At 44.4% G+C, this 26,291-nt stretch overlaps 1 protein-coding gene across 1 annotated transcript in view; it reads left to right on the forward strand.

The window, feature by feature from the left end:
* Positions 1–26,291, forward strand: part of LOC147690254 (60 kDa lysophospholipase-like) — a 363,203-nt gene that overhangs the window by 167,696 nt on the left and 169,216 nt on the right. The window contains exon 8 of the mRNA XM_086937891.1: positions 3,994–4,179. Within this exon, the coding sequence (XP_086794017.1) occupies positions 3,994–4,179 (186 nt within the window). The remainder of the gene's footprint in view (positions 1–3,993; positions 4,180–26,291) is intronic.

Raw genomic sequence — 26,291 nt, forward strand, 5'->3', positions numbered from 1 at the left:
GCTGCTGCAATACTGTTGATAATCTATAGGTCCTTACTTATTATTTCTATTGTGAAAAGGGAATACTCAGAGGAATCTCGATGGGGACAATTTACTTACCTCTTTTAGCTGTGTGATATTTTATTCTCTATCGTTTTGTGTATACAGAAACAAGTATTCCTGTCATTTCAGCTAGATCAAGAAGGCAGATGCATCTTCCTTGTGAATGGGAGCTGTCCATCTCTTGACCTAATATCTCCCACTGTTCCATTAATTCTGCTTCTTTCATAGCCTTGATTTTCTTCTTTGTCATCTCTCTTCCCTTTTACTTTTGTTGACCTTCAGTTTCCTCTTTTCTTCTGTCCTCTTACTCCGGCTTGGTTCTCCTTATTCCCTCCTTAGCAGTCGGAGCCCTAAGGCTAGCCCAGCTCCCTAAAATCCACCTGTTGTAATCCCACATATGTCCATTCACCCCCAGCCCCAGTGAATACTTCCATCCCTTTTGGTATTTTGATAGATGTATTATTTTCTAGCTGGAATGCACCTTGTGACAAAATCAGGCATTCTCCCCCTGCTAATACTCTAAAGCACCAAAAAAGCTCTCTTCTGATGTTTAACTACCTTATCTTACAACTGGATAAAATGTTAACTATTGCATCCAAGAGCCTAGTAATCCACAGTCCTGGATAGTTTTGAAGAAGTATGTTTAACTTTGCTAAATCATGTTTTGTGTGAATTGATTTCATTTGTTATTATTCCCTTTCTTGCCCTTTGCAGGCAAATGTCGTTGTTGGTTCAGTAAAACAAGCAACCTCTGCCCTGTACTTCACCGGCATATAGTTGTGTTGGATTTTTGTTTAGCCCTTCATACCACCCCAAACTTGCCATTTCCTAAAAGCATGAGGGGTAATGGTTTGAAAAAAGGCAACATGAGAAAGGAAAGTATGTTTTGGCTGGAATGAGCAAGGATATCGTTGATAGCCATCTTGACCAAAATTATCACTAGATGGAGTGACCCCTTGTGGGTGTCTGACTGCACACCGGGACAGAGATGCGAGCCCCGGCAATGTGGATAGGACAGTAGATGGAAGGGGGGATGGTCATTGGTAAGGCAATCATGGCTCTGACAGAAAAGTAGAAATTACACTACGTGATTTAGGAGAGTCTTGGAAATGCCCTATCATGCCTGCTCCGACCCTTATCTTTACTTCCGAAAAGCGCCAGGATGCTCCTTCGGAGCAAAAGCAGCACTTTATACTTACAAACACAAATTACAAATGTCCAAGGCAGCCATTTAAAGTAGGATTTCTTGCTCCTGTCACCCTCACACCTCAGCCTACAGCATGAGTTTTCATAATTTTCTGTAATGATTCAGTTAAATCGGAACCATGAAATTCATCCTGAAGTACTAACACATCATGTGATAGTACTTAATCTAATATTGTGTATCAAATGCTCAATGATTGCGATAATTTTAATGAATCTGATGCAACTGATGACTTAAAAAAACGATTAAAATTCAAGGAAAAAGCAAAGTTTAAACCTTAGTTATAGTTAGCGAAATGTATTTTCCCTAAACAAATCAAGTTTAAACTACACAAACTTTAAAAATTCTAAAGATATAGTTATAACTTTCGTTTACAATTTATCCACCACCCTCAAATTTTTGAGTTGCGGACCTCGTTACATGCTCTTTTCAGCTGGCTTACCAGACAACATTAACTGTAACTCGCCACTCAACCATGCACTGTGCTATCACAAATAATAATACTCCAATGTGTAACACTACCCTGTACGAGACTCTCCACCACTCTGCTACATGGCACTACACTTACCACTGACACTCTACTTCACTGTATCCCACTATGCTCTACAACTCTCTGCTACTCTCTATGCCACTCTACTTGATGAAACTCCTTTCCACCACTCTCCATTTCATGGCACTCCAGTCGGATACACTCCATTGTACAACACGACGCTCCCCTCTACAATGCTGCACTCCCCGATATAACACACCACCACACTCACTGTATAACGCTTTACTCCACTGTATGCTGCGTCACTCTACTCTACTCTTCTCTATTCCACTCTACAATACGCCTCTCCACAAGACTCTTGTTCACTGTACTGTACTACACTCCACCTTAAGTCTCTCTGTTCCATGACATTTCATACAGCGATTTGAAACATATTTATATTAAAAAATAAAAACAATTAACATACAATAAAAACATACAAAGCTTAAAGATTTATAGCTATAAATATCTTGCATATTCTGTTCATACAGTACCTTTGAATGTGGTGTATTGCTTTACTGGGGGGTGCATATCGGAGGCGAGAAACAGCCTAAGAATGCTCCACACAGCTATTCAATATCTGCTGTGGCCTCCCTGTCCATCAAAGAAAGGGTGATGGACACAGTGTTGTGCTCTCTGAAATAACCAAAAGATAGTAGGAATACCAGACGGATGAGTGATGGGCGGACAACTTTAACAATTCATGGAAACCAGCCTTCTTGAGCGCATACCAGTAACTCAAAACTCTTCTTGGTTTACAACCGAGAGTCTATGGACCACTGACTGAGCTTCCCTGCTGGAAACCTCTCCTCGTCCAGTCTTTGCCAGGTGCCTCATTTATTGGGGCACAGATACAGTGAAGAAGGCCCGTATAATCAGGCATGTTGTGCTTGACTCCTTTTATGACATGTTTTACTGGTGTATAACAAATTAGAAGATGAGTGATACAGTTAGATAATATATTAATTTTCCCAGCTGCTTCATTGGTAGGACCTCTCAAAGAGAGGAGATTGTAATAGAACTGGAAGGCAGTGGTTGGCATTCAGGAAATGAACAGGCAGTCATCAACAAGAGAAACTAATCATTCCTTACAATGAAAAGGCTAGACAATGTCTGCAGCAAGCTCCCACAGGGTATTTACACTATATCTTTTGTAACGGATTGGTGCAGTAGTGAGCAAGTTGCTTAGTACTACTGCTCCATGTTATTAATATTCATGTGGTGATAACTGAGTTATGCTTGTGCCGCACAGATAAATATGGGTGTTAAGGAAGGATGACAGACCTTTACTACATGGAGACATGTAAGATGCCATTGTATGTAAGAATGGGCGGGGAAAAATAAGGGGCTGTTAAACCTCTGTTGCTTTTTTAGCTACAAAGGGGCAGGAACACATTGTTTGCTTGCCTACATCGTGTCCATAAAGGATGACTAGGAGAAGGGGAAATGACTAAAAATGTTGACCTGGAATAGCCTTGGAGGTAAGATTTAAAACTGCTACATGAAAAACTTCCTCTTGGTGCAAAAAAAAGTTGCTAGGAATGTAGAAATTTGTCTCCTTCACACATGCCTCATTCTTTTGAGGTTGGAGATAGGTATCCATACTGGCAAAAAGTCTTCAGCCCCTTTCAGAATGAGGAACACATGATCTGACCCAGATGGCTGCTTTTGGGGGTTACTGGGACATGAGGGAAGAAAGGATTATACTACATTTTGATATGTTTGTGCCACAATGACTAGAAAAGACTACACTGTACCTTTAATAGTCCTATTCCATTTTGCACTATTGAAATATTGGCATGTCCGAGTGTTCGAAATAATCAGGATGCAGCTCGCTTGTATAATTTGTCAAGGATGTTTCTTTTATGTACTTCAAATTTTAGGGCTTAGCATCTGAATGATTTTGAAATGCATACATACACACACGTATAAGCACTGTGTAGTCATGGCTCCAGCTGCCACATGCCTAATAGTCTTAAAGATTTCACCTAGATGAAAACCGAAAAATATTTTGCATTTGTTCTCTTCATTTAAAAATTCTACTATGTTGTACTAAAGTTCAGACATGAAAGTTGTTGCATTTTCAACAGTTTGACCTTTTTCCTTACGCTTATTTCTTAATTTTTGCCCTAGTCATGTAGATTCATTATTGCAGTACTACTTTTTTTTTTTTTACTTTGTATATATTTTTTTAATTACGTTATTCTGTCTTGAACAGGTGAAAGCATTTCTTCAGCCTCCAATGGAAGGCATTGTACTGGAAACATATGGCTCTGGAAATGCACCAGACAATAGACTGGATTTTCTTCAAGCACTGAAGGATGCCACAGACCGAGGCGTATTGATTGTAAACTGCACCCAGTGTTTACTAGGCTCTGTTAGTCAGTCATATGCTACTGGAAAGGTGTGTAGTTTGAACTGTAAACCCTTATCGAATTGTTGTATCATCTGTAATGTATATGTTGGTAGTTGATAATTTGAACCTAGGTGGGCATCCTAAGCATCATGCTAGTCACTAGATATGTACAACCTCCATAATAATGACTAAATATAATTACTTTTGTAGTAGACCTGGTTGAAAATGATGCAAATTGAAGGCAGCAATTGAAGTGAAGGCCTTTGAACTTAGTGGAAAAATGAACTTTAGAAAGCATTCTGTATCCTGCAAACAGTTTTCAGATGGGTTGGGTGCAGTGTATGGCAGTGGTTTTCTCATGAAATCACTGTCCAGTGTGCCTGGCTACAGGTAATGCCCAGCACGGAACTGTTTGCAGAAGTACTGTACTCAGCCCTTTGTGGTTTTGGATTAAGACTGCAAACTATACCCTTTGGAAAATGTGGGCAGCAGATGAAGTAGATCTTTACAAAACTCATGAAATTTACAAAAATGTCTTTGGTTGAGGGAGGTTATGTTTCTCTCCTAAGAGCATATACTTTTTTTATTTTAATCATTTTATTAAGTTCTTTACATATTGGAAAATCATACAGTTGGCACTGACTTTTACGTAGATTTTTAAATATCCATTCTTACAATATGTCTTGGAAAAGATTTCACTGCAGTAAGGTTTGCTAGGTGGTTGTATAGAAAGTAACGACTTTATGGTCTCAATTTACTATTAACATAAGAGTTGGTTGTGCCTGATAAGTGGAAAAGACATGTACTTATAACACTTAAGAAATCTCAAACTATAGAATTTCACGTTTGGATATATATCCATGAGTTTGGAGCAGAAATAGTCAGTTTACACCAAGTTCTTAAAGGTTTCCTGACTTTCAATTATTTTAGGTCTTGTCTCTAGACAGCGCTTGCACTGTCTCAAAAGAGACCTGTTGTGTATATTTTGTGGGTTTCAGCTACCCCATAGGCTTCCCATTTGCTAGCTCCATCGTCACTGTCCTATTCATTCTACCGATTTGTCCATGCATGCATGCCTCTTCCAGTGTTTAGTCCTTCCAGAAAGCATGGACTAATTACTACTTTCCATCCACTGCTCTCATTTAATGACCATTTTAGGATTTATTTTTTTTGTTTAATAGCCCTCGCCAGGAGTACTTGTGTTTTCACATGCTTCGAGTAAGCAGAGCTGTAAATCATGTTCTTATCTTGTTACATTTTCTGAGCAGTTAAAGACTGAGATTAAATGTTAGACACTGTTTTCATATGGCGCCTGTTCCATGCCCCAACCCCCTCCCTCATCGCTGCTTGACCCACCTCTTCACGCCCTTCCTCATTGCTGCTTGCCTCCACCATCCTTCATTGTTGTGACCAAGCGCATGTGTTGCTGCCGTACTCCGAAGAGGCGATGTAAGTTTTAGAGTTGGAATGCTCACCGTTCTCGCGTCCACTCACGCTGTGCGTGTGCCTCACGCAAACAAGCAATTTAGTATTGGATTTGTTTTTGGGAGGACATTACAGCTCTTTACATGAGTGCCCAATTACATTTCACAAGTTCAGATACATTTTTTTAAGCATGGGGCGATTAACTGATTTGCCAATAATTAATCACGGGATGTAAATTGGGTCTCTGTTGCCACACTGCATTTCCACGGGGCAGGCGTAGTCTGACCAGACTCCTTCCCGCAGCAGGTTCCATAGCGCAGTTTACCACCACCAGTCACCTGGGCCTTACTTCCTTGAGTGGTGCATCACTTCCTGCGTCCTTTGGCTTACCTGCTTGTCCCTGTATCAGAGGACCTCCGTTATTCGTATTGGCTAAGCCAGTGGTTGTTACTTGTTGCCTTTACTGAATGCACCTTGTGTGCACAGGGCTCAACCTCCTGTGCTGACAACTTGGCAATCTGATCTCTACTCTTCATACTCCAATCCTACATCTCTACCGCCACCTGGGGCTACAAATTTGTGGTGAATGATTAACCTGAAGACGGGGTCTATCTTCAGGCTCCGCACCACATCCCTTTCTTCCAAACATGACATTTTGTGTGGCTGGTATCACTAAACGCCTCTGGGAGGGGAGGGCAAAGCCTTCTGTTACTACGCTAAATAGCCACTCCATAACACATCGCTAAAAGACAATAACATTGCCAATGCCAATACATCTCGGATTGCCAAGACCCATTGACGTTGACAATGCTTGTTAGGTTTGGCCTCTATGGAGGTATATCCTATTGTGAACCCAGAAAATGACTATCTCTGCATCCGAAAGTGAAAGTGAGAAGAATAGTCTCATCTATTTTTTGTGAGGGTGCAGACAAATAGCTGTACATGCCACCGGAAGCGCCTGAGCGCTACCTCAACAACACTGATTCCCTATGTGATGTATTTTGGTCTTTCGAGGCATCATAAACATTGCCTGGGTGGGGAAAGGGTCTTTGTAACTATTGTTGGATAACTACTGGTGCTTTTCAGTACCTTTTAGGTTTTGGGATGTAATCATGATATCCCTTCAACCGAAGTTTTCATATTGACAATGCATTATTTGTTCTAGCTTGGGTTAGTGTGTGGTCTTGGAAGAGAACCACAACCTCTATCTAACAATTTCTTTACACTGAGAACATAAAATACACAACAGCTGTGGCAGTGACACCTCTAACTTATAGTTGTATTTCATATTTGATTTTGCTAGTGACTTTTGTCCAGTTGTACCATTAGAAGTGCTACACAAATATATTTTTTGTTGTATCTATTAATTTGTTTTGCGTAGTTTCATATATATATATATATATATAATGTGTGTGTATATATATATATATATATATATATGTGTATATATATATATATATATATATATTCACTGAAAAAAACATAGGTTATAGACCATATATAGTTAGGAATTAGCATTTACAAAACCTTGAAAATTCACTGAAAAAACCATAGGTTATAGACCATATATAGTTAGGGATTAGCATTTACAAAACCTTATTTTACTCGCACAAAACCATTGAAATTCGCATATATAGTTAGTTGCACTAACTATATATCGCGCACCCGCAGTCCACTGCTGATGATGTCACATATTACATCATTCATGACATGGTCAGTGACATCACTGATGACATCACTGATGACATCTCAAATGACATCACTGATGACATCACTGATGACAACATCCAGTGACTGTATGTTTCTGTAAAGTTAAAATATGTCTTACATATTGAAGAATGAGTGGATGTATAAGTGTCTGGATGAAGGATTTAGTAGGTGCATGACTGACTGTATGAGTGAGTGATTAAATGTGTCTCACTGAGTGCATGGGTTAGTGACTAAACTATCTTAATTTGTACATCATTATGTCTGTTCTGTAAACTGCTGCATGTGTTGATCAGTAGCTATATGAGTAACTATATGGGTTATTGATTGGTTGCCCAAGTATTTGTATGGGAGACTGTGTGTGTGTGGGTGGCTGGGAGGTGTATGACTCTGTGCATAGATGTGTGAGCAGTTGATTCACTAGATGTATGGGTTCAAAAGTGCATGTGGAAACAGCTGTATGGGCGGTTGACTGTGTGCATGAGTGTATTGGCGAGTGAATGGATATCTCAGTGCTACATGTCAAAGTAAGTACATATGTAAAACACAGTACATGTGAGAGTTGACATATATAAATAACTGTGCATAAGAGCCAGTGAATGTGTGTGTGGCTGTATGGATCATTGTGAACTTGTATCAAGGATTGTATAAGAGAGTAAATATGTGTTAGTATATGTTTGAATAAGTAAGGTGTGTATAACTGTATAGTTGAGGAAATGGAGGTGTGATTCATTCTTTGCATGACTGACTAGATGTGTGAGTAACTCCATGGATGAGTGACAGTCTGTGAGTGTCTGTTTACACTGATTGTATCTAAGGTTATATTAGAGTCTGAAGAGGTTCATCGTATTATCACATGAATGATGTCATCAGTGATGTGATAAGTAATGTCAAATGAGATGTCATCAGTGATGTCATTTGAGATGTCTTCAGTGATGTCATCAGTGATGTCATTTGAGATGTCATCAGTGATGTCATCAGTGATGTCACTGACCATGTCATGAATGATGTAATATGTGACATCATCAGCAGTGGATTGCGGGTGCGTGATATATAGTTAGTGCAACTAACTATATATGCGAATTTCAATGGTTTTGTGCAAGTAAAATAAGGTTTTGTAAATGCTAATCCCTAACTATATATGGTCTATAACCTATGGTTTTTTCAGTGAATTTCAATGGTGTTTTAATAGCAAATATCAAAAGCTTTAAAATGTCAAGTACGTGGTAGGTAAAAACATTTTCGTGTTTATGCACGCTGATGTGCTTTGAACGCTGCCCCCCCCCCCCTCTTTTCTTTTAGGAGTATTCTCTCTTTGCAGATAGTGAAGGGTAGGTAACACAGGCCTTTGCCCCCGTTGTAACCCGTCGTGCCTGCTTCCCTCTCCATTTGATTGATTGTTATCCTAGCATTTATTGTTTTGGAATTGGTTCTCTTTTGTTCATTCTCTATTTACAAACAAGCACAGAGGCGCAATACTCTGTTTAGTCTTTACAGATAGTGAAAAATCGTTAAAACAAAAGGAATCAAGCAAAATCAGTAGGCCACTAATGGGATCTCTTTTTGACCTCGCTAAAATAGAAACATTATGAACAACCCCTCATGAGAAATACGAAACTAGTGAGAGGAACTGAGCTCGACACCATGATGGCTGCAAGACAGCTCGGCTCCGCCGCCCACCCCACCCAAAATAACGACAAACCCTATGCAAATATTATAAATATATACAACACAGCAGCAAAGTAACAGGGTAAAACGTTTTATTAAATAACTATTTACATGGCAGCCTGCTGCAACATCGATCCAAACAAGCCTTTGTATTTGGGGCTCAAAATCAACAAGTAACGGGGTAAAACGTTTTATTAAATAACTATTTACATGGCAGCCTGCTGCAACATCGATCCAAACAAGCCTTTGTATTTGGGGCTCAAAATCAACCATCAATAGTAAGATTTTCATAGGTGAGTGTAGGTTCATGATTTTCCATCCACAGACTAAAAGCCTGGAGTGGGAGTGAAAGAACAATAACTAGGTAAGAAGGAAGGCAGAGGCTGTGGGAAGGACTCTGGATATGGTATGTTGCTTGGTCCCTGAGATGCTTCGACGTCACTGCCTTGCACAAACGGCATAAGTCCTGGATGTTGGGTGCCATAGTTGAGGGTTCCGAGCAGCGCTTGTAACACTGTCTGAAGCTTATTTGCACCTGCTGCAGCTTCACTATTCTCAAAGTAAGTGGGGGCTGTTTGTGGACCTGACTGCATTGGAAAACAATGTGATGCGGTGCCTCCCTGAACCACTTGACGGAGGCCCCCGAGATAATTGCGCCTGCTCCACACCTTGTCCCACAATCCGTTTGACCTGAAGACACGTCCTGCGGTGCCCTGGTCCGACATCACATATACCTGCGCCAGGAAACGGCGTGGGGTGCACTAGAAGGGAGAGGCGGCGCGAACGAGCCTCCCCCACCTCCCCAGGTGGAGGTTTCTCAGCTACACCCCAGCGCTTCACTCGACCAGCTGACTTGCGCCCGCTCTTGCGACACAGTGCCTCGCTCGGCCAGCTGAATTGCGCCTGCTCTCGCTATTACAACGTCTCACTCGCCATCCAACGGAATTGCACCCAATCTTGCGGTACAGCGACAGGCGGCTGCTACGGAGCTCACGAAATGGCGGTCGGCTCCACAGACTTGGGCCTGGCCTGCAAAGATGGCTCTGGGCAACCGTGGAACTCGGATGCTTGACTGCTAGGGCATGGGCCCCATTCCCAAAAGAGTCCCCTCAGCCTTGAAGATTCTACAACAGTCACCGGGACCCCCGACTCCCGCAGGCTTCCGGTGGGGAGCGGCTGCCATGATTGCTTGCTGAATGGCCACGACGGAGCCACGAGATGGTGGTGTTCTCATGCTGACGCCAGCGTCAGTCTGAAACATCCAGAAACACTGTAGACTACCAATTCGATCACTTCCGGTGGAGCCCCAACGTGACCCGGTAGAGAAGAACTTGCCCTCCCCTCTTTGACTGATGTTTCTTGTTGCCTGTCCCTTCTGTTGTCATTTAACAGAACTTTTTGGACTACTGAAAGGGGTTGTGTTCCGACCGCTGGTTGGTGGAGACATTTTGACTATATTCTGGACCTGCGTTGTCGCGTAATGCGTCATATGACGCGCCGCGTTAGCGCACCCAGATGTGCTCCGGTGCGCGAGGCGCAGCTTCCCGGAAGCGATCCAGAGCGCGGCGCGCAGCGCGTAACGTAAGCATAACAGGTCATGTGACTTGTTAATAAAACTTGTCATTGGTTCATTTTACTTTTGTTATTCTAATGATGGAAGGCTTGGTCATATGACCTAAAAATAACACTTTGCATTGCTTTCGAACATTTTTTTTTCCCAAATGATGAAAGCCCCACCTTTTTTTTTTCTCTCTGACTTGTAAAGCAAAGGACCCAGATGCATTTACAGTTTATCACTAACAATGTTCCAGGCTAATGTATTTTCACAGGAAATTTACAACTGTCCTGCAAGTAAAATATTCCTATTTCGAGAAAAAGGGCGTTTCTTCGTCCCATGAGGGAGCCGTTGAAGAAAAGAGGCTCGGCCTGCTGTCTTAGTCGCTGATAGGCATGAATATCGGATTCTTATCGATCACTTTATGTTGCAGGAGTAGAAAACACAACAGCCCTTGACCATTTATCTTTACAGCTTTCCTGCGTATTATACCTTTTAACCGTCATGTAATCGGGCTGCTTTATTTCACTTGCCTTTTACTGATTCGAAAACAGTGGCTATTATTCAAAACTTTACCAATCTAGGTACTACTACCATGTTTTGTTTTAAAAACCTTTATTGTGAAAATGTCAGTATACAAATACGGGCCTATAACCACGTGGGCCGGCCACGGAGCAAACTGGAATCGTATATGATGAGGGAACATTTACACTGTAGAAGAACGTAACGGGCGGGCCATTAGGTTGCAAGAACTAAGGTGTCTAACAGTTGCGGAATCGGTGGACGTACATTTTATAATTAAAGTACGACAGGGCCAGTTACAATAAAATTATCTAGATATACATTTGCGGGCAAGTACCATAGGTGACGTTAATTCAAACTTTCAATAGTACAGTAATCAATAACACATCAGAACTAATATCAATAGGGATGTCCAAATGTTCAATCAGTACTCGTCCCCGCCCGCCATGTGCTTCAAAACTGCATACGTATCTCGTGATATCAAGGTTGTGCAACCAGTACACAACAAGGAGTTACGAGTCCCATTTATACCGGCGCCATTTTGGGCGAGGCCCGGCAGGTCCAGGATATAATCAAAATGTCTCCACCAACCAGCGGTCGAACCAGAACCCCTTTCAGCAGTCCAAAAAGGTTCCGTTAAATGACAACAGAAGAGATAGGCAACAAGAACAATCAGTCAAAAGAGGGGACGCTTTCGGGAATGGGGCCCATGCCCCAGCAGGCAAGCGTCCGAGTTCCAAGGTGTCCCAGGGCCATTTTAGTGGACCAGGCCCAAATCCAAAGAGCCGGCCGCCATTTTGAGAGTCCTGTTGCAGCCGCCTATCGCTGTAGCCGCAAGAGCGGGCGAAACTCAGCTGGACGGCGAGTGAAACGCTAAGAGGCGCCCCACTGCAGATGAGGTGCCTCCACCTGGGGAGTCGGGAGAGGCCCGTTGGCGCCGCCTCCCCCCCCCCCCCCCCCTTCGGGCACCCCACGCCGACTTTCGGCGCAGCATTGTAGGATGGCCACACCAGTACAACAACTTGCTGGACACCACCTCGGTGCCATCCGGATCTCGGCGCGTTGTGCTGCCTTCGGCCTACTGTAGCAGCAAGTGCGGGCGTAACTCAACTGGACGGCGAGTGAAACGGTAAGGGGCGCCGCACTGCAGATGAGGTGCCTCCACCTGGGGAGGCGGAAGAGGCCCGTTCGCGCCGCCTCCCCCCGGGCACCCCACGCCGTCTTTCGGCGCAGCATTGTAGGATGGTCACAACAGTGCAACTTGCTGGACACCACCTCGGTGCCATCCGGATCTCGGCGCGTTGTGCTGCCTTCGGCCTATTCGCACATCGGTCCTCTACTGACGCCGCCTCACAGGCCAACGGATTTTGTAGGCTTTTTATAGCCCAAAGCCGCATAACAGGTCATGTGACTTGTTTATAAAACTTTTCATTGGTTCATTTTACTTTTGGTTTCCTAATGATGGAAGGCTTGATCATATGACCTAAAAATAACACTTTTCATTGGATTGAAACATTTTTTTTTCCCAAATGATGAAAGCCCCACCTTTTTTTTTTTTCTCACTCGGCAAACCAAAAAGGTTCCGTTAGAAAACAACAGAGGGGACAGGCAACAAGAACCATCAGTCAAAAGAGGGGAGGGCATGTTCTTCCCTACCGGGTCATCGAATTGGTAGTCTACAGTGTTTCTGGATGTTTCAGACTGAAGCTGGCGTCAGCATGAGAGCACCACCATCTCGTGGCTCCGTCGTGGCCATTCCGCGAGCAATCATGGCAGCCGCTCCCCACCGGAAGCCTGCGGGAGTCGGGGGCCCCGATGACTTTTGTAGAATCTTCAAGGCTGAGGGGACGCTTTCGAGAATGGGGCCCAAGCCGTAGCAGGCAAATGTCCGAGTTCAAATGTGTCCCAGGGCCATTTTAGTGGACCAGGCCCAAATCCGAAGAGCCAGCCGCCATTTTAAGAGTCCTGTGGCAGCCGCCTATCGCTGCACCGCAAGAGTGGGCGCAACTCAGCTGGATGGCGGATGAGGCACAGTGCCGCAAAAGCGGGCGCTAAACAACTGGATGGCGACTGAAACGCTAAAGGGCGCCCCACTGCAGCAGAGGAGCCTCCACCTGGGGAGGCGGGGGAGGCCCGTTCGTTCCGCCTCGACCCCCCCCCCCCCCCCCCCCCCCCCCCGGGGCGCCCCACGCCGTTTTTCGGCGCAGCATTGTAGGATGGCCAGACCAGTGCGACAACTTACTGGACACCACCTGGGTGCCGTCCGGATCTCGGCGCGTTGTGCTGCCTTCGGCCTATTCGCACAACGGACCGCTACTGACTAAAAGACAAACCAAAGCAGCCCATTGTTGCTTTGAGATGGATGTTGCAGCAGGCTGCCATGTAAATAGTTGTTTACATTTTTTTTTTAACGTGTTTACTTTGTTGGAGCGTTGTATATATTTATAAGTTATTAAAGTGTTATAATCCTACTACTTTGTTGGAGTGCTATAATTTTTAATGTGACACATAATTATGAAGACTTTGATGTACAAAAAGGCATCCCTGGAATCTTTCGCTTCAGGCTCGGTCCAACACACCCTTACTGTGAGAATCCCCTCCCCAATCACAATACAGGATCGTTATCAGATAGTAGGAACGCGTGTGGTGTGACGGATCTCATGAGGTGGGGGCCTTGATCTACTGTAACTCCTTTGAAGAGGGGTGATTCTTTAAAGTTGGGGCCATAAACTACATCCGCACGGCTAGGTGATAGCCTGGGACCGGCCTGGACAATCAGACACAGAGGAAGAGGAGTGTCAGAGGGTGCGGTAGTGAATAAGGTGAAAGGGAGGTGTCGGGCAGGCACAGGGTGTGATTCTCAGGGAAAAGCAGCGCAGATGAGGGGAGGTTTATGGCCCATGCATGAGACAGAGAGCGGGGGTGACCAGTGCGTGGGGGAGATGCTTGCGAGGGTGGGGAGCCATGCTGAGGATCGGCGGCGTGCAGAGTGGGTCTGGTCAAGGCATCTAAAATGGCTGCCGTGCACGACAAAAGTGTGGCATTGGAAAAAAGGCAAGATGGCGCAGACAATGTTTATCAATACAGATTAATTTATAACAATTATTTTTAACAAAATATTTACTCGCAGTGACAAAATGGCGGTCAACACTTCCTGATTTCCTTCGAACCGAACGTTAACAGACGTCACGCAGCAAAAAAAAAAAAAAAACGCTCACGCGCAGCCGCTGGAAGACATGTATCAACATATATGAGCATCCTCGGCCACCCTCAGAAAACATAGGGGGTCAGGATACGTCTCCCGTACCCCCTTATACCCATTTCTCACATTGTTTTTCCTCCATCTTGTAATTTAATTAAAACGAAACACAAAATGGCGAATTCCCGTTTCGCGTCCCGGTTCGCGAACCGGGAAGCGCTTCTACCGCGAAAAATCAAATTTTTTTTATTTGCCCCACGGGACCCTTTAATAACCCCAACATCATTCCTAGGGGGTCAAGAGAGGTCTACCTTGCCCCCTTTCATTAAATTCCCCCTTCGTTTTTCTCCTCCTCTTGTCTCTCGATCCTACCGAGAGACAAGATGGCGGCCGTTCCGGACTGTTTAGAATGTTGACAGACACCGGAGAGCCAATCAGCTTCGCTTCGCAAAGTTCCGTAACGCGAAAAGTACGCGAACCGGAGCGCTACCCGGGTCGCTGTCACAGATATATCTGTTTTTTAAAATGTTAATTTCTCAAAATCCACTGGAGCACATATATTGAGACCCAGCAAAGGCACATTGGGCTAACAGTCCCTACAATTTTGCCAAGTTTCGTGCAAATCCATTCAGCCGTTCGAGCTAAAAGTGAGGCCAAACGCCCTATGGAAAAATGAATGGGAAAAACGCGTTTTGGGACCCCCCTTTTTTCTCGGCCCCCCCTTGACGAAACCCCCCCCAAATTTTCAGGGGCCGCTCAGAAACAAAATGTGCCATTTTCCTGAAAATTTCAGCCGATTCCGTCCACAAACGCCAAAGTTATTAGACATAGAATTTTCAAAAGTCCCATAGAGAAAAAATCCTAACTATATATACCTACTGGCGACCGCCAGTAGGTTATATATATATATATATATATATATATATATATATATATATATATATATATATACACATACACACACACACAAAAGCAGGGACACAAACAGATGGAGTCATGGAGTCACCAAAGAACAAAATTATATTTCCAATACAACGTTTCAGCTTCCGTCTTTTACACAATGGTTTGCTCAGTGGCTGCATAGATGACACAGCTGAATTCTCTCTGGAGTACAGTAGTTCTTCCTTTAAGATAACGGACTAATATCGACCTCTAAAAATTAATTTCATATTTCCCTATACTACTATGCCATAATGTTCCCGATGTGCTATATTACTAGCGATGTCTTAAATTGGTTTTCAGCGTTACTATGACTGTTATACACATTTACTTCTGTTAGTGGGTGACATGTAACTCTTCATTAATAGAGATCCAATCAACGTGCCACCACCAATGTACTCCCTATAAATGACATGAGTATGACACTCGGTTTTAATAAGCACAATTTTGCACATCAGCACTATTTTGCACTTTTTGTAACAGCATATTTTGCACGTTCCCTGTAATTTGAGACTTCCTATAGCAATTTGAGTCTATATATACATTAATTGGAGTGAATCATGGATTTGATAGGCTATGCACTTTATTCCATAGGCACCAGCATGGAACGATATATTTATTTGTAAATAATGTGTAAATATATCAATTTGCCTTATTAAGTGTTTACAATTGTATATATTAATATGAAATGAATTTGCCTTTTGCACATGGACCATTGTATATTGTTAATTGGATCTTAGATAGTGCTCCGTTTACGAAGTATTTTTTCCATGTTCATGTTGTACTTGAGTCTCAAAGGGGACATTCACAGTATATAAGCACACTTATTGGTTCTTTTAAGGCATGTGATCAAGGCTGCCGTGTTGCAGCCGAAACGCGTCATGCTGGGGACAGAAGAACAATAAATCACCCTTGATTTGAAAATAAGCGCAGTATTTGTGGTCTGTACCTACGTCAAGGAGTCGGTACCTTTGCCGAGGAGTAGGAGTTGGAACGGATATATATATATATATATATATATATATATATATATATATATATTTATTCGAGGCATATGAGCTGCAGATTGTACACTATGCATAGATCGCCATCTGGTGTTGGGCTTGGATGTTTGCATGTGGTTTTTGTCTTCGAAGAAGTTTTGCAGTCACTAGACTGGTGACTCCACCTTCTGTGGAAAATGGGCATGGGCATCTGCTCCATCGTTAGATTGTTTTTTTCCGCCATTGGGTTCGGATGTGACTTTCTGCGCTCCGGGTCGGTGTTATCAAAGCCCCTTTCGACGCCCAATCACACTTAACCAACGATATTGTCTAGATCGCGTGCCTTCAACGCGCACCCTTGACAACTTTCGAATAAACTTCGACGCCTGCAGACTTCGCTGGTCGCTGGGCCTACCTGCGCCGGTAAAGACTGACGTCGATGGAACAGACTCCCTTTAAGAAATGTCCACAGTGTGGTGCTAAGTTTCCACACTCGGACCTCCATCCTGTTTGCAATCATTGCCTCTTTCCAGAACATCAAGAGGACGATTGTGAGGCTTGTCTCTCCTTCAAGTCCAAGAAGACCATCCGGGATCCTCAAGCTCGACACCACAAGATGTCCCGAGGCACAGGTTCCATTCTGGACATCTTCCATCCATATCCCGATAGCCTTCTGGAGCCAGAAGGCATTGGCACCGAAGCAGCCGTATAAGGCACCGGCAACGAAACAGCAGGATAAACGAAGAACACAGACAAGACTTCGGCACCAAAGCACATCCGAAACAGACTACCGTCTTTATTCACCCAAAGACTGGTCACATAGTCACCAAGCCACCTACAATGAGGAAACAAGAACATTTGCCACAAGCTCCAGTTCCTCCAAAGAAAATACACATAGCTACTAATACTTCACCACCACCTTCACCTCCACCACCAGTTAACCCTATTCTAATCATTTCGCCAGCACACTCTGCACAACAGGAGGATAGTGACGATTCACATGGGGATGGGCAAGAGGATGAAGACTTAGTACCATTAGACACTGAAGATCCTGATGATTCACCAAAGGAACCAGACCCATGGCATGATCATAATACTGATCCTGATCTAACCAACGATCTGGATTTCTACCCCTCAAAATAATCCCCGCCAGATGACAATGTGGGTTTTGCCCAGCTAATCAATAGGGCCGCCACATACCATAAGGTCAAACTTCATTCAGGTCCTGTAGAAGAGGATTTCCTACTAGAGACCTTTGCTCAACCACAAAAATCTACTCTTGTCTTACCCATGTTACAAGGCCTTCTTAGACACGCTCTTGAGGTGTTCAAAGACCCAGTTAGAGCTAGGGTTCTTAACCCCGGAGTAGAGAAGAAATACAAAGCCGCTCCCACTGACCCTATATACATCAAGGGCCAACTTCCCTTAGATGCACTGGTTGTAGCCAATGCACGCTAGAGGGCAAACTGTCAGGGGTTAGGTGACTCACCACCTCCTGACAAAGAATCTAAATTATATGGCGTCTCAAGCTGCAAACTCATGGAGAATAGCAAACACACAAGCCCTTCTAGCAAGATAAGATAGGGCCCACTATGATGAGCTGGAAAAGCTCATTCAACATCTACCTCAACAATATAAGGACAAAGCCTTATACAGGAAGGCAAACTGATAACCAATACATCCATCAAATGCGCGCTCGACGCAGCAGGCACCGCATCCCGTGCAATAAATACCACTGTTTTGCTACGCAGACACGCCTGTCTCGGGGTATCTGGATTTAAACAAGAGGTACAAAATGCCATCCTAAATCAACCCTTTGATCAGGAGCACCTCTTTGGCCCTGCAGTTGACGCATCTTTGAAAAAGATTAACAAGCATTGGCGTAGCCAATAGGTCTTGCCTTTGGGACCTTAGAAGTGTTTAGCCATGCAACACTTGATGTTGTTGCACCAATGATATTGTGCTGGATAACTAAACACTTCTAAGGTCCCAAAGGCGAGACCTATTGGCTATGCCAATGCTTGTTAATGGGACTACAAACCAGGACTACAAATCCCATTCCACAAATAAAAATACCTGGAATAGATGACCCAGTCGAGTTTGTAAGTGGGAAACCTGAGACCTCAGGAAGTGAAAGATGGAGAGGACGTGGGGAGGCTAAACACGATGTAGAAGTGGATGAGAGAAGAATGTGGTAGGATGACCAGGTGTCCTGGATTTGCCAGGGCGGCCCCAGTTTTTCACCATCTGTCCCGGCAGATTTCAGGAAATTTAGCTCCTGTCCCGGTTTTTAAAGTGGGTTGACTGAAAACGGTGGGAGGTGATTTTTTATTATATTTTACAAACCAGGGATAGTTAGCAGTTGTTTTAGGAGAACAATGTAATTAACAGGCAAGCTGCTGGGTTTAAAAATGGCATTTTATGTATGTTGTTACTGCCTGTTCTGTAATTCTTTGCTGAGGAGAGCGGTTATTCTGTGCCCGGGCTTGAAGTTAAATTGTAGTCTTTCCTCTATTTTGGGAAATCCCGACTATTTTTGGCTGCAAAATTTTGGTCCCCCTAGAATGTGGGGGCATTGAGAGGTATGAAAGATACGAGATGGAGGGGGGAGTCAGAGATGGGGAGCAAAAGATGGTTATGGGAACTGAATGATGAAGAGGGGAGTGACAGATGGGCAAAATGACAGATGTGCAGAGACCGAGAAGGAACTGAGGGCTGAAAGTGGAGAGAGGGCAATGAGGGACTGAGATGTGGAAAGCAGTGACAGGGGGAGGAAGAGTGTGTGGCAGAAGGGGGAAGGGAAGAAGACTGTCACTCTATAGGGAGGCAGAACGGAGTTGAGCGAGGAAGAAAGTGAAAGTGTGAGCTGGACTGAAGGCCATGAGTAGCCGAGAGGGCACGTGAGAAGGAGGACGAGACGCGTGGTTCTAAACTGTGGCGGGCTCTGGGAGCTGCGCATCTATAACAGGCCTGCGTGGCTGCAGGCAGAATACAATTAGCCATGCACTGTGCAGGTGAAGTCCCAGGGGCGGGTGGGTGCGCTCTAATTACCTGGCCCATGTACACCGGCACCATAGCTGCTAACGAGCCCTCCAGTTCCGAGGAGTTAATGAAGTCGCAGCGGACAGAACTGTGTGTGTGTAAAGAGTGGCACTCCAGGGCGGACACTGTGCAGACATCCTCTGGGGCGCCCACTGTGGCGGGGAAATGGTTTGGGACAAGGGACCAGGCACTATAGGGCTTCAAGGGCAAACGGAATACGGATAATTTGAATGCAAAGTGACGTAGTGGCAGTGCTACTCGGGTAAAAGCGCCAGGGGTTTCAGCAGGTACACGGACCAGAAGCATTAGGCACGAAGGAAGGAGATTGTTGGTTTAAGGACTCGGGTGTATAAGTTGTTGGGCACAGTTACAAATACACAGATTCAGCAGGGAGCATAGTGTTAAGGGACAGGAGCGCACTGAAGGGAGAGAGGGAGGGAAAGGCGGGGGTGGGCAGGGAATACAGGAGATGGAGAGACCAGAACCAAGGGCTGCAGAAACTAGGGAGCACGAGGACAAACAGAGCATAATGACCAGGGGATATGCTGGTCATTATTTTTAAGCCATCATCTGTTTCAATTTTACGCCCCATTTCTCTTTTTTACAGATTTATATAATGTAAACTCGAGCTGCGGTTTACATAACCATCGGTTACATTGCACAAGGACACAATACATTTTTGGTAGCAGGAGAGATTACGCGATGTGCCCAGAATCACACGATGTCGAGCCGACGCCGAGACTCGAACCTACCTGGTTCCCCTGTTCCAACGTTGGCAGCTCTGGCTATTAGCCACAACCTCTCCCTTACAGAGTTGTTAAAAGTGAAGAACGTCCATGTCACGCCTACGGTGTTACGAAATACTGGGCCACTTAGCAGTTATGAATTATCAGTGGTGAGGTCCTGTGCGCCAGGCGACATAGCGACAAGCGGGCATTAGAGACAGGGGCGTGTAAGGTTTAGGAAGCATTTTGGTGCAGGATGACAATGAGGTACAGACACCCAGTTTGAAGGTTGTACCGGTCAAGGCTGGCTGTGCAGTGCAGGTTCCACACCAACACAATAAGGAGACTACATGGGGGCACATCCGTACCACGAATTACTAATCCTTGCTCTTAGCGCTTTTGAGCAGAGACCTTTCTGCGTCGGGCCACATACGCGAGCAGGACAGCAGATTTACAATTGTGCATGCCATACTCTGCCTAGCCACCAGGGGATGCACAGCACCAAGTTTGGTGTGACGTTCTCTACCCTCGCCCTCCCCAGGAGCAGCTTCTACCACCGCCCTCAACTCACCTGTGGAAATAAGGTCGGATGGCACACGGGAAAGTTCAGAATCACACCTCTCCTTGCACGAAATCAGGAAGTAGTCCTTACACAGAGAGAACGTGGATTGAACTCATTCATTCATTGGATTCTTTATTCGATGATAAAAAAATCACCATAAAAGTACAAACATTCAATATACATTCAGTTCATTTTTTTTTTTAAAAACCATTACATTAACATGAATCCTAATGGAAGTACAACAACAAAGTCCCAGTAAGTTAAATAAAAGATTATAATCCTTTAAAAACAATCACAGAAGTCTCACAATTCCCCCCCCCCCTCTAGTTGCTCATATTCGAACAGCTACTTTAATAAAATTAATAATTCAGCACAATGTAAGGGGGTCCGACGCCTGTTGTAAAAAAAATCAAAGCCTCTTTAGCGCATTTTATATTAGATTTTTTCAGGATGTCCACCAAGAATCTACGCCTGGGTTCAGAATAAAATGGACATAGCAATACAAAATGAAGGGAATCCTGCGGAGACCTATTGTCGCAGCCGCAGGTTCCCTTCTGCTCAATAGTAAGTGAATACCCTAGTGGTGATGCCAATAAATATGGTAAAAAATTGAGCCTAAAACGGTTCATTAAAAACCTTTCCTGTGCATTATGTATCAAATATATACAAGGTTGTATGCGCACACCGTGGTTTTAGCCCTTTCTTGCTCTGTTCTCTGTGCGGCTTTGTGTTCAAGGAACGCTTTTTTAACAATTGTCTTATGCTGGGTATGATTGCTGTCGGGTCGTTAAAGAGATTCCCGAGGCCCAGGGTTACCAATACAGACTTGACATAACTGAGCCACGGGATTCGCGACCATTTTTCTCTGCCCAAGCAGTCCTTCATTATTTCCCTGCTTAGGCTCGCCTCTGGGTTTATCCAGATTTTAAGCCAGGCTAAGATTGGCCTAACCTTTATCGAATCTTCAAGGTAGGGTATCCCTAACTCCCTGTGTGCAATTGCAGCTGCTAAACTGTGTGGGGCTTTCAGGACGGAGCGTAGATGTTTATTCTCCTCCCGCTGCAGTTGGCAAGTATTTACAAAGCCCCACACCGCTGCCCCATAAATAACTTTAGAGCAACACATTGAGTTGTATAGGTTCATCACCTGTTCGGGGCACCACCTCCCCAGCCTTCGGCTATAACCTGCTATTGCCCCATTGGCGGCATTCATTTTACGGCAACGATCCTCTATCAGGACATTGAATTTTAATAACCCATCAAATAGTAAGCCCAGATATGAGAATGATTTAACCTTCTCTATCTTGTGACTCCCTATCGTGAAGGTACATTTATTGGAGGGTTTTTTACCAGCAGATAAAACATAGGATTTACCCAAATTATCAGAAAGGTCTAATGAGCCCATAAAAGAAACAAAACCATCAATTAAAATCTGTAAACTCTTTGGTGTGCGTCCGAGGAGGACCGCGCCATCTGCGTAAAGTAACACAGGAACATGACGCGACCCTACTCGGGGACAGTCGGATCCCAACTGTAAGAGATACTGCTCCAGATTATTAATATAAAAAGAGAATAAAAAAGGCGCCAGGATGCAGCCTTGGTGTACCCCACTTTTACATTGGAAGGAGTCAGTGCATCCACCCTCAATGTTATACCTGACTTGCGCTGAAGTATTACTATGCAATTCCCTTAAAACGTTAATGAGGCCAACCTCTATCCCCATGCTGGTCATCTTATTGCAAAGCTTGCCTCTATTGACATGATCAAAAGCAGCTGCCAGATCCATGAACCCCATATAAAGGGATTCATCACTGGCCATAGTGTATTTTGCTGCTAGCATATAGAGGTTCAAGCATTGGTCACTCGTGGAACGACCCATCCTAAAACCATACTGTGCGTCTGAGATGATATTATTTGCTTCTGTCCACTCAGACAACCGGTTTAATATCCCCCTTCCCAGGATTTTAGCGGATACATCAATCAGGGAGATGGGGCGATAACATTGTGGGTCGTCCCTGTTACCCTTTTTGAAAATAGGAACAATGATAGCAGTTGACCAGGAGGGTGGTAAGCCACAGCGGATCGCAGTATTAATAACTCTCATCAGTATAGGGGCCCATAATTCCACTGAGCTAAGGAACAAATCAGGCGGGATTCCATCCGGGCCAGGTGCTTTGTTTTTAGACAGCCCCTCAATCCCGACCTTGGTTTCCTTTAGGGAAAAAACTACGGGCTGACTTTGATCTACATTCCCTTTTTCATACTGTGTGCCCGTTTCGTGATTATATAGACCCCTATAATGAGTAATCCACATGTCAGGCGTGATGTTTGTTCATAATTTAGGGGCCCTGTCATCCTGGAAAGTGGGTCTGTTGATAACTCTCCAAAATTCTGTCATGTCCCCGCTTCTCTAAGGTCCGCCCAACCTTCTGCTTGTAATGCCTTTTTCCTCCTGCTCAGCTCGCTCTTGTATTTTTTTCTGCAGGACGCAACACATGTGACGTCCCTGGGCTTTATTTTAATACTATCTTTGAGCTCCCTCAGGGCTTTAGAGCAGTCTCGGTCAAACCACCGTGGCTGACTACAGTCTCTTTTGGCGGGGCTCTAGTCTTTAACATCCCATCTACCAAATGTGCAATGCTTTCAAATGCTATGAGTAGCTGCCGCCCTTCAATTGTCTCGTCTAAACACGCCTCAAAAGCTGTTTTCCCCTTCTCCATAAGTGATTTATAAAACCTTTCTCCGCCGATCTTAGACCACCTTAGGCGTCTGCCCTGGTCAGTAACCCTCTCAGATACCGCTACAAGCTTTCCCCGGGTTGGAGCGGCCTGGTATAATATATCTAACACCAAAGGGTTATGATCGCTAAACGGGTTCCATTCAATACCAACCCTAGAGATTCTGTTTATAAAAGCCCTTGAGGCGATAATGTAGTCAATATACGATGAGCATCCTCTACCCTTAAAGGTAGGTGGCAGGATCTCGTCCTTTGACATATGCACCATATCCATGGTGTGAACCAGATCCTGATTCAACAAGAATTTTGTTAAAGCATCACCTTCTAGTGTGTGCTCAAAGTGGGCTCCATTATCCTCTGGACATCGTGACCATGTCACGTCTATTGGAAAAAGGGCTGGGCAGAGGTGACAGTTAAAATCCCCCATGACTAGACTATTTTGGGCATGAGTTTTGGCTTCACAAGTAGTCTTGGCACAGTCTATATTCCAATTCCCTTATCAGTACATTGCATCCCCCACCCGCCACATTATTATACACATTCAATATTGTCAAATTAAGTCCTTTACCCTTGAGCCGCACCTCTTGGATATCATGAGAATTACAATTTGAGGTTGACCATGTGCCAGGGAGGTTCAGGTCCACGTATACTGATAGCCCACTCATAGCCCTACCTGATCTAGATTTCCTTGCTGGAACAAAAACATTTGTACCCTTGTAAGTGTAGTGAGCAGTTATCAACTGCCCAACTTTCCTGTAAGCAGATTATAGAGAATTTATGTATGTACTGGCGCCATTCTTTATTATTAATTTTGGCGGCCAAACCAGCGATGTTCCAGGACACAATTCTGACTATCTCATTAGCCACCTTCCCCCTTTTGTCTCCCCTACCTGGGACTTGTACATGAACTGGTTGCCCCATGTCTACAGTCACATTATCAGTCACTAAGTTTTGGGAGCAAGTATGCTTTGGGGGGGAACATACACATTACAAGTTGTGGTTGACTTTACGGGTGGGGAGCGACCCTTTTGTGGTCCAACGACATCATTATCTGCTATATCCCCTGAACAAAGTCAATCGACTCCCTCCATGCCCGCTAATGCTGCAATTGTACTCCTTATTCGACTTCCTGAACATTTACCAACACTGATAAATAGCCCCCTCCCCTGGTCCCTACCAGCTACCCCCACCCGCGTCTCCGACACATGACTGTTTTTATAGAGCATGGCCAAGAGCACAAGTCTCATCCTGGTGGGAGCTGAGACAGATGCAAGCTGATGAAATACATCCAGGCACGTGAGCAGGCGCAGGGCAGGCCCAGGAGACTGTGGATCTGCTGACGCAGTGACTGGTGCTTATTTGATAAAACACACATGACTGTCTCTCCAGAAACCTTCCAGGGTAGCAAGTGCAACTAACGCTCTGTTTGCTCAGATTTTATTAGCCTCGGACAGCAGAACTATCGCACACATTACGCACGTCATTGGAACTAAGCTCAAGGTCTGGTGTTGGTGGACGTCCGCACTGATCGCTCTCTGCAGTGGTGGACCACAAAAAACCTTTCCAAAGGGCGGTCGTTCCTCGAGCCAGTCCCACAGATAGTGCTAACAGATGCATCGCTCACCGGCTGGGGAGCACATCTTCAAACTCATGCCTTTCAAGGTTTTTGGACCTCCCAACAAAAACAATTTCACATCAACTACCTGCAATTGTTAGCAATCTCTCTAGCATTGGAATCTTTTCAACTGCAACTGCTAGGGAAAGCTGTCCTAATCCGTACAGACAACATGACAGCAATTTATTACATACAAAAGGAATGGGGGGGACACACTCTCTCCAGTTATCCCACCTAGCACATAGCATCTGGAGATGCGCCATTCGCGGAAGATATACCCCCTGGCAGAGCACCTATCAGGAGTACACTATCTGAAAGCGGATCTGCTCCGCCATCACACACAACAGCTCCACGAATGGGAACTTCATCCTCAAGTTCCTCTTCCATTCTTTCACATGTGGGGACACCCAGAGATAGATCTGTTTGCCACACACCAAAACACAAAATGCCCAATCTTTGCATCCAGGTATCCACAACCATTGTCCAAAGGCAATGCGCTATGGATGAATTGGTCAGGCAAATTTGCTTACGCTTTTCAGCCTCTCCCACTCATTCCATTACTAGTGAGGAAACTCCAACAACATTCCCTCACAATGATCCTAGTTGCTCCAACATGGGCAAGGCAACCGTGGTTCACAACTCTGTTGGAACTATCAGTAGTACCACATCAAAAGCTTCCTCTCACTCAAGCTTCTCACTTAGAACCTTGGAGAGATAAGACATCCAGATCTCAATCAGCTCAACCTTGCGATCTGGCTCCTGAAATCCTAGAGTCTGGCTACCATAATCTCCCGCCAGACTGTATGAACATTATCAAAGAAGCTAGACGCCCTCCACAAGGGCATGCTATGCGGCAACATGGAAGAGGTTCGTCATTTATTGATCACACAACAAGATCCACCCACTAGATGCTTCCATTCAAAACCTCATCTGTTACCGCTTGCCTACAACAATGTAACCTAGCGTATACATCTATAAGGTTACATCTAGTTGCCATAGCAGCCTACCTACAAAACAGACATGTGTCTTTGTTTAGGGATCCCGCTATCAAAGCTTTTATGGAAGGACTTAAATGAATAATTCCCACAAGTGCTCCACCCTCTCCAGTGTGGAATCTCAATGTAGTCCTTACTAGACTAATTGGTCCTCATTTTGATCCTCTACACAAATGTAAAGTACAGTTCCTTACTTGGAAAGTAGCATTTTTAGTCGCTCTCACATCTCTCAGAAGAGGGAGTGAACTCCAGGCATTCACCATACAAGAACCATTTTTACAAATCCATCATAACAACAAAGTGGTTCTTAGAAGAAACCCAACATTTTTACCCAAAGTGGTCTACCCATGTAAACCAGAGTTTTGAACTACCAGTATTCTTCCCTCAACCAGACTCAGTGGCAGAAAGAGCTCTACACACCTTAGATGTTAAAAGAGCAATACTTTACTACATTGAAAGAACAAAATCCTTTAGGAAAACCAAACCA

This window comes from Lissotriton vulgaris, chromosome 9, assembly GCF_964263255.1.
Source record: "Lissotriton vulgaris chromosome 9, aLisVul1.2, whole genome shotgun sequence".
Lineage (NCBI taxonomy): Eukaryota > Metazoa > Chordata > Amphibia > Caudata > Salamandridae > Lissotriton > Lissotriton vulgaris.